This window comes from Macrotis lagotis, chromosome X (assembly GCF_037893015.1).
Source record: "Macrotis lagotis isolate mMagLag1 chromosome X, bilby.v1.9.chrom.fasta, whole genome shotgun sequence".
In the NCBI taxonomy this organism is placed as follows: Eukaryota; Metazoa; Chordata; class Mammalia; order Peramelemorphia; family Peramelidae; genus Macrotis; species Macrotis lagotis.
In genome coordinates, this window is record NC_133666.1 from 269,332,765 (window position 1) to 269,347,106 (window position 14,342).

The 14,342-nt window shown below is 37.7% G+C and overlaps 1 protein-coding gene across 1 annotated transcript in view; it reads left to right on the forward strand.

The window, feature by feature from the left end:
* LOC141499025 (chondroitin sulfate proteoglycan 4-like) overlaps positions 1 to 14,342 on the forward strand; it is an 86,274-nt gene that overhangs the window by 57,129 nt on the left and 14,803 nt on the right. Inside the window, 1 exon segment of the mRNA XM_074201995.1 lies at positions 2,048 to 2,220. Within this exon segment, the coding sequence (XP_074058096.1) occupies positions 2,048 to 2,220 (173 nt within the window).

Sequence of the window (14,342 nt, forward strand, 5' to 3'; positions counted from 1 at the left end):
AAGATATGAATTGGGACAGCTAGGTGGTGCAATAGATAAAAGTCAGGAGGACCTGAGTACAAATGTAGCCTCGGACATTTAATGATTGCCTAGCTGTGTGACTTTGGGCAAGTCACTTAATCCCATTGCCTTAAATTAAAAAACAAAAACAAAACATGAGTGGCCTGACTTCAGAAAAGGCTGGAAAGACTTGCATGCACTGATAGTGAATGAAGGAGCAGAACCAAGAGAACACTGTACACATTAACAGTTGATGGATCAACTATGATTGACTTAACTCTTCTCAATAGTTCAGTGATCAAAGACAACTCTGAGAGAGAGAGACTTGTTTTGGGAAATACCATCCACATCCAGAGAAAAGCTATGGAGTTTGAATATAGAACAAAACATATTAGGTTTACTTTTTAAAACTTCTTTTATGTTTTTCTCTCATTGTTTTTCCCCCTTTAGTTTTTTTAAAAATTTTGTTTGTTTTTGCAAGACAGTGGAGTTAAGTGACTTGCCCAAGATCACACAGCTAGGTAATTATTAAGTGTCTGAGATCAGATTTGAACTTTGTCCTCTTGACTCCAGTGCTAGTGCTATTTACTTTGCCACCTAGCTGCACTACCCCCCTAGTTCTTACTTTTCTTTTACTTGACTAATATGGAAATTTGTTAAACACATTTGTACAATTGTTCATATACAACTTATATCATATTGTTCACTGCCATGGGGAAGGAAGGGAGAATGGGAGAAAAATGTGGAACTCAAAAGCTTGCAAAAGGAGGAATATTGAAAACTATCTTTGCCTGAAATTGGAAAAAATCAACTAAATTAAAAAAAATTTTTAATAATTTAAGCAGTAAGTCTAGTTGCCTATAGCATAATAGCCACTGTCCTGTTTTAGATTCTTAGATTTGTGATTAGATTTAAGCAGTAAGTTTGGCCATCCCTACACAGCGAAAAACACCTGCTCCCTTGAATTAAAGTGAATTTAATGAAATTGGTCAACAGGGTCTGTCATTTAAAAGTTTTGTTGATGTGGCTAGGTGGTGCAGTGGATAGAGCCTTGGAGTCAAGAGTACCTGGGTTCAAATCCAGCCTTAGACACCTAATAATTACCTAGCTGTGTGGCCTTGGGCAAGCCACTTAACCCCATTGCCTTGCAAAAACAAAAACAGAAAAAGTTTTGTTTATGGTGTTAAGATTAGTCAACAAGTGTTTTGAAGATCACCTGCTTTGTATACAACTCTCACAAAAGGAATTACTCCTCTAAAAGGAGAAAGTGGCTAAAATCTTGGGCTGTCTTTTGAAAGATATGAATTCCCCTTACAGCCTGGCCATCCTAGATTTCATTTGAAATACATTTAGGAATTAGCTAGGTGGTACAGGTGGATAGAGCCCTGGGTCTGAATTTAGGAAGACCTAAGTTCAAATCTGGCCTCAGAAACTTAACTGTGTGACCTCACACAAGTCACTTAACCCTGTTTGCCTCAGTTTCTTCAGCTACAAATGAGAATCAGGATGGCAGCTACCTTCTAGGATTGTTATGAAAATCAAATAAGATAATATTACTAAAACATTAAGCACAGTGTTTGGAACATCATAGGTATTAACAACACAAAACAAAGTCTACCTCTGATTTCTCATGATCTTGGGTTCTTGAAGGCTGTGCCAGCAGAGCCCACACTCTACCAGGCTCTACCAAACTAGAAGGGGTCTAAAGATATATTTAGGAGTCTCATCACTCTCTTGACTTAGAGTTTGACCACAGTGATGAATTTTTTTGTTTTGTTTTGGTCATGAATACCATTTATTAAGTAAGGTAGGGAAGGGTAGTGATCTGTATTGATGGAGAATATTCCTATACTGATGAAATCACAGCTTCTAGAAATACTGGAATAGAGATGCCTTCCCAAGAGAGGCAAGAGAATACTTTGCTTGCTCCTGAGCCACAGGAAAGATAAGAGAATGAATGAGGTCATCCAGTATGAGCCTTTTAGAGGGAACTTTGTTTTGTCCAGGACTTACCAATTCTACTTTTTTATCTTGTTTTGTCTCTTAGGCTCCACAAAGCCCATCACATCTCATGTCCTGAAAGCTGTGACCAATGATGGGGACAGTGTGGGAAACCGAACAGTCATTTTCACAGTTCTAAGTTCCCCCAAACTTGGGAAGCTTATTAGACTGGACTCTGGCAATGACACACAGGATGTTTCTTCATTTACACAACATGCGGTAAGTACTCAAATTCTTCCGGAACCTTGCTCTGATGGAAGCTGGGTGAGTGAGGCTCTGCCTAGAGGACTCAGCTTTCATCTCTCATCCTCTTCCTCCTTTCTGTACTTTTAGAACTGAGTAGATATAACTTCTTTCCCAACTATAATGATGATTATCTTAAAACCAGAAAACCTCCAGGGAACCTCATGTGACACCAAAAGGTGAAACAGAGTGTGGGATCCCTTTTCAGTGTCTTCCACTGCAGTAGAAAGGTGGGTGGTTTGACACTTGTTTTATTAAAAATATGAAGGGTTGAGCATAGTATGTGGGAGAGCATGTATCATGGTTGAAGTACAGTTCGCTGTCAGGTTTATTACCTAATTTAAACAAATTCCCTTTGAAGAAATCTCTTTACTTCCCTGAGCCATATTTTTTCTTCATCTTCATCATCATCATCATTCTAGTTGCTATAACAATTATAATTTTAAATGATTTGTTATAATTAATATAATTTTTAAGAACAATGAATAATTATTACAGTAGCTAGAATTTATATGACTCTAAGGACTAAAAAGCACATTCCAATTATTGTCTCACTTCATTCTCACAACTCTGGAAAGTAGATGTTATTATTCCTATTTTACTGATGAGGAAATTAAGAAAGATAGAGATTAAGTGACTTGTCTAGGATCACAAATTGTTTGAGGTTTAATTTGAACTTAGATCTTTCTGCATAAAGGTCCAGTACTCTACCCATTGCACCAGGATAAAAGTAGAGATTGGACTACTGAATGGTTTCTGAGGTCCTTTCTAGTTCTAAGATTCTGTTGATTCTAAGAGGAATGTTTTAAAATGGGGATAAAAAGATTTGGTTGATTTTTCTAGTCATATTGGGAACCTATGGTTATACTTATTTAGGTTATACGTACATATGATGTTATTGTTGAGCATTTTTGTATACCCAGATCTTCTGAAGGATAAATCCTTGTGGCATGTAAAGCATTGTGGTCTTATAGAAGAACCTCTGGATTAAGAATTATAAGGCCCAATTTTGAATCCTGACTCTTGACAGGTCCTAACTATGGATATCTTGTTATTTCTGTATACTTCAGTTTCTTCATATGTAGGGCTGCTAGGTGGCACAGTGGATAGAGTGCCAGGCCTGGATTCTGGAAGATTCTTCTTGAGTACAAATCTGGCTTCAGACACTTATTAGCTATGTGACCCTGGGCAAGTCAGTTAACCCTATTTCTTTCAGTTTCTTCATTTGTAGAATGAACTGGAGTAGAAAATGGCAATCCATTCTATCATCTTTGCCAAGAAAGCCCCAAATGATCATGAAGAGTCAGACAGACTGAAATGACTGTAAAACATGGTTAATAATGCTTGGGCTGCCCATTCTGTGGGTTTTGTGAGAAAAGCACTTTAGAAACCTTAGAGTTATATAAATATGAATGATAATTGTGATTAAAAAGATAGCTACACTGAATTTTAAGGAGAAAATATATTTTCTTTTTCTTTTCAATTCTGAAATTGTTCATTGAAAAACAGTAGAGGGAAAGATGTAAATCAAATACTATTTGAGTGAACATGAAGTTGAATGGAAATAACAGAACTTCACCACATGCCCACCTTTGAGACATTGGAGCAGCAGCCCTTCTCAGACTGATGTGACAGAATTCAATTTGTCTTTGACTTACGCATTATCTTTATTGGCAGTGTATTTAGGGAGCAGGTCATATGGCTGGCAGGGTCACCACGTATGAGACTGAGATGAGGAAGTATCAGTTCTGCATTCCCAAAGAGAAATGAGTTTTGAAATACAGACCACATTTTGTGATGAGATTAATGTGGTAGCAGCTACTCTGGATGGAATCACAGCCTTGGTTGGTTTGGCTTCACTCTAGTCAGTGCTTCAAATATAATAAAAATAAACATCATTTATGGAGCACCTTACAATTTGCAAAGCTCTTTCCCCTTCATATCCCATTCAATTCTTACATCAAACAACTCTGTGAGGGAGATTGTGCAAGTAAGGTCATCACCATTTTTCAGATGAAAGATATAAGTCTCATAGGGGTTAAGTGAGGGAACTGTGTAATCAGTCAAGAAGTCCCAAGTTCAATGCACTCCTCACTCCACCACTCTATAAGAATCTAAGAGACCTAGGTGAAGTGCAGTAACCTGTGAGAAGATATTCCCCCATGACAGTAATAAGAATAATAATGACTGAAATGTATTATTGATGCCTACTGTTAAGAGACCCAAGTCACATATATTCAGATTCTTCTAGAAAGTCTTGCCAGTTCTAGGATTGTGTAAGGCAGAGGTGAGTAATGGAAATGTGCCCCTTTGTTGCTCAATTTATCTGTTGTGTCTGACTTCATGGCCCAATTTGAGGTTTTCTTTTTTCCATTTCCTTCTCCAGTTCAATTTACAGATAAGAAAACTGAGGCAAAAAGGACTTGCCCAGGGGTCACACAGCTAGTAAGTAGCCCTCTAGGCTTCTTAAAGACTTCAGAAGGTACTGAGCCTTAATCTAATCAGCAAGAATTTATTCCACATCTACTATGCTTGCCATTTCACTCTGTCTTGCCGAGGTGAGGGTGGAGTTCAAATATATAAATATTTATTATTTATATACAAGGCTTTAAGGTGTGCAAAATACTCACAAATATTATCTCATCTGATTCTTACTATAATCATTTTATAGCTGGGGGGTGGGGGCAGACAAAGGTCAATTAAGTGACTTAGTCTGGAAGGGTCTAAAAGCTATATTTGAACTCAGGTTTTCTTGACTCTAGGACCAGTGCTCTTCTAACTGAACCACTACCTGCCTCAATACAAGAGGCATAAATACTCAAGAGTTGAAAGGCATCTTAGATTTATAGCATCTTTAGATTTTAAATTTATTGTCAGAAGGGACCTTAGAAGGGGCGGCTAGGTGGTGCAGTGGATAGAGCACTGGTCCTGGAATCAGGAGTACCTGAGTTCAAATCTGGCCTCAAACACTTAATAATTACCTAGCTATGTAGCCTTGGGCAAGCCACTTAAGCCCATTGCCTTGCAAAAAAATAATAATAATAATAAGGGACCTTAGAGGCCTTCTTCTCTAAACTCCTCATTTTATAGTTGAGGAAAAATGAGGCACAGAAAATTTTAGAGACTTTAGTCACTGGTAGTAAGCAGGTGAATTCATTTATTCCTACTCTCGCATGGGAAGGATATAATTTCCCTGATAGCCATTGGTTAAATACTTCTCCTGATGGTCAACTTTTTGGATTTTTCAAAATGTTAGGAACTTTCCAGGAGAAAAACACTTCCTAAATTGTAAAGTACTATAGAAATTTGAATTATCATTCTTATTATCAAGAATCCAAATTGAGGATGGACAAGACAATTCAGACAGGAATTCCTTCTTTCATATACCTGAAAAATAATCATCCCAGCCTTTGCTAAAAGACCCCTGTAGTGTTGAAGGACACCTTTTGTCTCCTGAGTCAATTCATTCTGCTTTTGAATAGCTGTAATTATTAGGTAGCTTTTCCTACCTAATAGGAAACCTAATAGGTTTAAATCTAAAAATCTACCCTTCTGAAACTTCTGTTTCCTAGTTCTGCTCCAGGACAAAGCAGAACAAGCCTAATTTATCTCTTACACAGGAAAGCCCTTCAGATCCTTTAAGACATGGGTGTCCAAACTTTAGCTCTTTTAAAAGAACCACATCGCCCAACAAAAACTTGTCAAAGGTCATATATAGAATTTAATATTTATTTATGACTATTACAATATTACCATATGACTAATACCCATAATACCAATAATTATAGTAATAATATGTAATAATGTAATAAAGTATAAAATGTAATAAGTATAATAATAAAAATAATGAGCATAATAATAAAAAAAACCTTTTTAACAATAAGAACATGTCTTTTCAATGTGAACACAGAACCTGCTTTTTCAATACCAGTGCATTTATTTATATCTGGTTTGATAGAGATTGTTGCTTTGCAAAGAATATTTTCTAGGAGAGCTAGGTGGTGTAGGTGGATAAAAGCACCAGCCTTGAAGTCAGGAGTACCTGGGTTCAAATCCGGTCTCAGACACTTAATAATTAACCTAGCTGTGTGGCCTTGGGCAAACCACTTAACCCCATTTACCTTGCAAAAACCTTAAAAAACAAAAGGATATTTTCTAGTTGTTCATCTGAAATATTTGTTGTATTTTCCCTTTTTGTATGCTTCATATGGGGGAAAATGTTACTTGCAAATATACACACTCCCCAAAAGAGACATCATGAATAGGTCATTGTGAAATGCCAGATTTTTTTCTAGGCAGGTACAATTTATAAAAGTCCAATAAAGGTACCTGAATAAATTTTTCTTTAAGTTGCATATCTGTTTGAAACTCCTTACATTCTATCTGCAAGTTTGCAGGCAACATGTTGATGCCAACTCAAAATGCAGTAGCAAATATATTAAAATGCAGTATTTTCCAAAATTTTGAAATCTATTCTTATAGTTCTCTGACAAGTAACAATGTTACATACAAAAAGTTGTTGCAATTATGTCATATACCATTTTAAAAGAAAGATCTTTATTCCTATATGCATTTCTTTTGTAAAAAACTAAAACAAAGCAATATAATAAAAAACAGCTTGTGACCTGTGAATGTTAGTTATGTGAAAAAAATCAAGCCATTTTAGTTAAAAGTTAAATTGGCCTGTGATGTTTCAACACTGGCACATACACTCACTTGATCCTTCATTTTCTGGTTACCCAATGAGGCATGCCACATTGATGTTGGACACACCTGCTTTAAGACACTATCCTGTCACCAGTAAGTCTTCTCTTTTCTAAGCTAACATTTGCAATTTTGAAGTACATAGTCTTCCACTTATTTGTATCTGATAGAAAAAACTGATATGTATGAAATATTAGAATTATTAATATTAATATTAAGCCTCTACTGTTGGCCAGATACTGTGCTAAATACTGGGGATACAGAAATGTATAAGAGACAATTTCTGCCCTTAAGAAACTCACAGGCTAATGAGTGAGACAAATCATATACAGGATAAATGGGAAATGGTTTACTTGAGGGAAGTAGGGTACAGAATAGCATTATAATCATATATAAATTTGTGTGGTACAGATGTTGTGGGTGCTAGGGAGAAGGTTTACCTTTTTTTCAGGAAGACTTCTTTGGGATAATTTTTTAATAAGAAACAGGACTGCTCTGGGTGCACATGTATCTTCTTCAAATGGCCATGGGGTCAAATGGGAGCTAGAAGACTGACATTGAGGGAATTTGTTACTGGTGGCAATAGAGTGCTAGGCCTGAGTTCAAAATTTGACCTCAGACATTTCCTTGCTGTATGACCTTGGATGTCACTTAAGCTCTGTTTACCTCAATTTCATGTGTAAAATGGAATAATAATAGCACCTGCCTCCTAGAGTGTTTGTGAGGATCCAATGAGGTATTAGCAAAGCATTAAGTGCCACATAGTGGGCACTATGCTGCTGTTGTTATCTCATGTTCTTGTCACTCACCTACTATGCTGTCAAAGGCAAATTATTCAGCCATTAGTTTCTACTTAACACAAGGTGTTTCAAGCACATTTTGTATCAAGTACAACCTAATTGTTGAGTCAGTATTTTATTGGGGTGAATGGAAATGTAATGACCTATTTTTTGTATTGCCTCATAAGAAATATGCCAAAAATAATTACTTGACAAGGTCCTGATGATGAGATTTTGTGATGGTCATTCAGTCTACAGTTATTTTTGAAGCACCTACCATGTATCAAGTACCTTGGTAGGTGCTGGGAATGCAGTCAAAAAGGAAATAATTCTTGTCTCCCAAGGTGCTGACATTCAATTGGAGGAGATTATAAACTTGTGTGTGTATATATATACATATATATATGTGTATATATATATTTGTATATATACGTATACATATATATACAAAATGCATGAGGCAAATGTTGAGGGAAAGATGCTGGCATATGAAAAGATGAAGAAAGACTTCATATAGAAGATGGTACTTGTAGGAAATGAGATTCTAAGAAAGGAAAATGAGGAGGGAATCCATTCCCAGACCTGAAGGAGAGCTCACACAAAGAGGAAAGGAAAGGATTGTGTAGGAGGAACAGCAAACACTGGAGGCCATTTTTTAATTAAGTGATTTATGAATGGTGTTTTGATAGCAAGGGGAAAGTAGTTAAGAGATATGAATTGAACCTGTCATGATACATAATTATTGAATACAGGCTGAAAGAATGTAGTATAGGAAAGACTTGATTAAGCAGTCACTTTTACTAAGCCTGAAGTGTAGAAAGAACTGAGGCAGTGGAAGAAGCAAACTGGTTAATTTTTAAGGATCCTCCGCCCATTCCTGTGATTCTCATTTTGTTTTTCTTCTTGTTCCAGTAATAGTCTGGCAATTTATCTTCTTTTTCTTTCTCCAAATGAGAAAAGAGACAGGCGTGGGGGAGGGGATCAACCCTGGTAGATTAATGTGTCTGTGTGCTTTAAGTATTCTCATATTCCTTATCATTCCCAGCCCTCTTTCTCCTTTCCTGCTTGCCCTACTTTGTGTACTGAAGTCCCTCAAAGGGGATAGCTAGGTGGTGCAGTGAATAAAGTGCCAGGCTTAGAGTTCAAATCCAGCCTCAGGCACTTGAAAGTCATTTGACCATGTCCTGATTCATATCTGGCCACTAGACCCAGATGGCTCTGGAGGAGAAAATGAGGCTGTTAAATTAGCACAGCATCCCCTCACTCAAGTCCAATTCATTTTCTTGTCATAGCATCACCCCCCTGATGTCATGGTCTTCTTTGAGGATGAAGGACAAATATCATTATCACTGAAACTCCTCAAAGTTCAACTAGGAAGCAAGAGGTAGGATGAGGTATGAATTAGCCACCAACTACAGAAAGTACTTATTCCTTCTTTCATTACCTTGTGATTTGTGGACCTGAAAATGTTTTGACTGTTGGCAAGTCCCATTGGACAGACATTCCAAGTTACAATCATCTGATGTGCCAGGGTTTCACGACTCCAGTGTGCTAGCTTCTGCATCACCACCCCTCCCCGATCTTCTCCAATCAATATGCATTTGCCAAGCACCAAGCTTGCTCCTACACACATGTGCACAAACATACACACATACACACACAATACACACAACACAGCTCCTTTGCTTTGATAGCCACGAGTGACACTTGGTAGCTGGTGTAAAGAAACAGGTATTAGCAATGCATTTTTTTCTCCTATCTTCACATTCACAGCTCTTTTAATTTTATTAATTCTCCGTTAATAAGTTCATGCCTATTTTAAAATTCTTTTCCATACTTTCTTCTACAACTTTATCATTTACCTCCTTACATTCTTGTCTCTTCCCCCACCCCCATACACTTTTTGGCACCTCTTTTTGCCTTTTCCCTTTCTCTCTCTTTCTTCGGAGTCTGTTTCACTTTCTTTCTTTCCATCTCTCCTTTTCATCTTCTCCTAAACTTTCTCTTTTCCCTTTTCTCCTCTCCTTTTTCCCCCTCCTAACCTCTTTCCCCTTTTTTTCTTTCCTTCTCTCTCTCTTTTCCCTTTCATTTTTCATAGCTTTTCCTATCCTCCCCCTCCTTTAATCCTCTCTTCTAGATGAAATAGATGGTGAGAGATTAGAGCTGGTTATAAATTTGAGAGTTGTCTGCATAAAGGAGATAAGTCCAGGGGGAGAAGATGAAAGCACCAAGGGGGAGAGAGAGAGAGAGTATAGAAAGAAAGGAAGTGGGACCAGGACTAAATCTTGGGGGATATCTATGCCTAGTGGAGTAGAGGGTAAGACATGGATGATGGTCCAGCAAAAGAAACTGAAAAGAAAGTCACATACATGTAGGTGGAAGGGGGGAAAAAGAGAAAACAAGGTCCTCGAAGCCATAGAAATACAGAGTAACCAGGGGATGGGGGTATATTCAACAATGTGCAAAGCCATAGATCAGGGATTTAGAAATGAAGAAGTCATGTACTTGTAGTCTCTCAGAGGACAGTTTTCAGTAAAATAGTAGGAAGTAGAGGGTTGTGATGGCCTTCCAACTCTGACATTGTTTAAGTTTTATACCCTTTCAGCACTTAAATTTTAGCCCTAAGAGTAAGGTGTTAAATAACAGGACTAGATAATAGAAATGGCTAACAGTGCAGATGACATTTGAGGAAAATTATAAAAATATTTGCTTGAGAAAGTCCTTAAAATTTTAAAGTGATAGGAGAAAAGAATTTTTTGTAGATAAAGCACAAAGAATATCAAGAGATATAAAACACAAAATGTGTTAACAGAGAAGATAATTGAGTTTAATATTAACATATTATAGTTTTATATTCATACACACACATATATAAAATATATATAATATAGCTTCTGTGTTTCAGAATGGGAATGTATTTTCTCAATAAATTGTATTTCTTTTAATTATTTTGGTAGGGTTGAGTGGACCCATCTACTTCCTGTGTATGTTGTAGTCTGATGGGTAATTAGTCTCTTCCTTTTCCCTCCCTTCCCATTCACCTCTTTTGTTCCCTTGTCTCCTTTTTACCAGCAGATGGAAATGCTAATCTTTTCCTGATGTCTGTGGTTTCGTGGCCTGTGTCAAATAATGCTGTAGTTGCCACCCACTTTCAACTTTATCCCTTTTAAAGTCCTCCCTTTTACAATGTTTGCTACAGGCACCCTGTGTTAACCGGATAACATTTAACAATGAAAGATATGGTGAGTCAGTTCTTTAGTGGTGGTGGAGGGGTGCTGAAGGTTCCCGGAACATTTTAACTTAATCAAAAAATATCTACTTAACGCCTATCACCTGCCCAACCTCCCTCGCTGAAGAAACAAAAATATTGCCCAGGAAAGAATTGATAGGCAATAAGTTGCTAACTGGGGGTGATGTTCAATGTAATTATGAAAGGAGTTAAGATTCAGCAGTGCTAAGTGTTGATTTTTTCCTCTAGTTAACAATTTCATTGTTTATTATAGCTAAAACTATAATAAGCCCATCAAGCATTTGCCTCATAATTATAGAAAAGAGTTTGTATAATGGAACCAGTAGGACTTTCAGAAGTCATATAGTTCATTTTACAAGTAGATAACTGACTTGCTAAGTGACCTAACAATTATGTTTAACCATTCGTCAGCAGACTTGGATTCTACATCTTGAAGCTTGATGAGACAGAATTACTTGACTACAACACATACAGGAAGTAGATGGATCCACTCAACCCTACCAAAAGATTTCTTGTTCCCTGGAAATATATGTATTTGAATTAGGTTATAGTCTAGACATAGAGTTCTGGTATTGGAGCTGTAAGTTTGTCTTATCTAGTCTAATTTTATACATGAAAAAAATAGGATTCCCAAATAATAAAGCAACTTGTCCAAGGTTACTTGTGAATTAGTTGCACAGAATTAGGACTAGAGCTCATGTCTCCTAATTTCCATTCTGGTGGTCTTCATTCTTAGATATGTAAGAGATTCCCTTTTATTATTATTATTATTATTAAGAGCCTTTATTAGAGCTAAAGGGGACAGTTAGCAGATGAGGAAACTGAGACCCAAAGAGGGGTGGTGATGTGGTCAAGGTCATCTACCTCATAAATACTTAGAGCTGAAATTGAACCCAGTACCTCTGACTCAAATTTAGCATCCTTTCTACACTAAAACTCCACCTTTCTGAAGCCAAAATCAGAAAATAATGCCAGTTAAAGTTGTGCCTTAAAACAATGCTAATGAAGAGAAATGAAGTGTGAGCATGGCTAGCATGGCGATCCACAAAAGAAACCTATCTAGAGCAGGAAAGTTGTGGGGACTGGCCATCATATCTCTAAACCTAATGCTTATTCCCTTTGGAAATGTATTGGCCTCAACAGTCTCCATGGTAACTCTCTGGATTGGGAACTTCTGGCACAAACACATTCCCCTCAGCCCTGTTACCCTTTGCATTTGGTATTCTAGTGAAATCTGGCTTGACCCTGTATAACCTCTGTTTTTTTCCTTTGTTATTAGGATTTGATCCATGCTCTCTCTCCAGGAGGGCTCTTCCTTGTTAATTCTCCTTTATCCTTGGCTTACATGGGCCCTCAGAGCTTAGGACTCACCTTGCCAGTGATTGATAACTTTGTTTTCCATCCCCACTCATATAGACATATACACCCACAGTCCAGATAAACTTTTTCCTTCACCTCTGACAACAACAGAGCTCCCCAAGTCCTCGAGTGATACTGTGGCCACAGTCAGAGCAGACTACTACAGCACCAGTTGCACTGTGGGGAACATTTGCAGACTTGTATGAACACTAGAATGTCTAGAGTTATTGGGGTTAGCTGCCGTTCCTATCGGCAGTACATTGCTCCCAGGAACCTTTTCCCAGAAAGGAAGGATATCTTCTTCCCCTATGCAAATTATTCATGGTATCCTGTAATGGTCATTCCCTATAGCTCAAAGCAATGTAGCTTTTATTTCATCTGGCAAAGCAGTACTGCCCATTGAGTCAGCTGCTATTCAGTGGGAAACAGATCCTTATTGGACAATGTGGAGGGTTTTTCCTAAAATTGCTAAAGATTTATGACACTCGTATTCCAACTTCAGTCTGCAGTCACCCTTTATCCACAGGCAGTAGTAACAGTAAGTTTGCTCTGTAGATATAGCACTGGGGCTGAGTTTAAATCTGGCCTTAGATACCTATTAGCTCTGTGACCCTGGACAAGTCTCTTAACCTCTGTTTGCCTTAATCTACTGGAGAAGGAAATGGCAAACCACTTCAGTATCTTTACCTAGATAATCCCACAGATAGCATGATCCACATAAAATCATAAAGAGTTGGATATGATTAAATAACTGAACAACAACATGGTACAGTGGAAAGAAAGTTAATCTCAGAGTCAGGAAGACTTTAATTCAAGTGCAGCATCTGTTACATAGTAGTTTTGAGATAATGGACAAGTTATATTTAATCTCTGAGTGATCTTAGACCATTCTCTAAGGCTACATTGTAGCCTGCATTGATAGAGGTATTGCTTCTATCAGTAAAATCACAAAATTACATTAAAATAAACAACAACAAAATGTCACAATCTGTACCACAGAAGATTATAACAGCTCTTTCTGGATCCTAAGACAGGACTTGGCATAGGATTCCCTTATCGTGGTGGATCAAATTTTCAAAGGTTTAACCATGTCTGTGATGAAGTAGACACCAACCTCACGGATGCTGTCCAGCAGTGTGTGTGTGGTGTGTGTGTGTGTGTGTGTGTGTGTGTGTAGTCCTGCCTTTAAAACAGTTCAAAGGTATAGTGGACCCTCCAGCATTTGCGCAACCTGTCTACAAGTAGCTCAGTGTATGTCTGTACAGATCAGAAGGTACCAGATCAGATCTGCTAACCAGACAACCAGAGACTAGTCAGAAGAATGCCCTTTTCCCATATAATCCCAGACTTGATCAGTTCCCATAGCCCATCCAACATTGTATTTGTTTCTGATTCTTTTTTTTTTTTTTAGGTTTTTGCAAGGCAAATGGGGTTAAGTAGCTTGCCCAAGGCCACACAGCTAGGTAATTATTAAGTGTCTGAGGCCGGATTTGAACTCAGGTACTCCTGACTCCAGGACTGGTGTTCTATCCACTGCACCACCTAGTCACCCCCTGCTTGCTATATATTCTTGCTTTGTTTAGATAAAGTAAAAAATCCTTGTCCAGTGGCTCAAGAGTACCCTGCTTGAACCCAACCTCAAACCTGAACTTACAGATTAGACTACCTTCAGTCCCTTAGACCTCCATAAGTGCTGAGTGATAGTTGAAATAATTCCTGGATGCTTTCTTTGGTTCCAGTTGATGACCCAGGAGACCAAACTTCTTTGCATTAAATCAGGGAATATAGAAAAGTATTCAACCCAACTAGAGTCTGCTTCCTTCTACACTTCCTAAAGTAGCTGTATATCCAGTAGGTGATGTTGGATGATACAACCATTACACAATAATCATATTAAACCTAAGTTCAGGCTTTTATTTTTTTTCTAGCATCACTTAAAGCACTGCATACAATAGTCATATTTGTCACCCGGTCACATGACCTTATATACCCAGGTGTAAACTCAG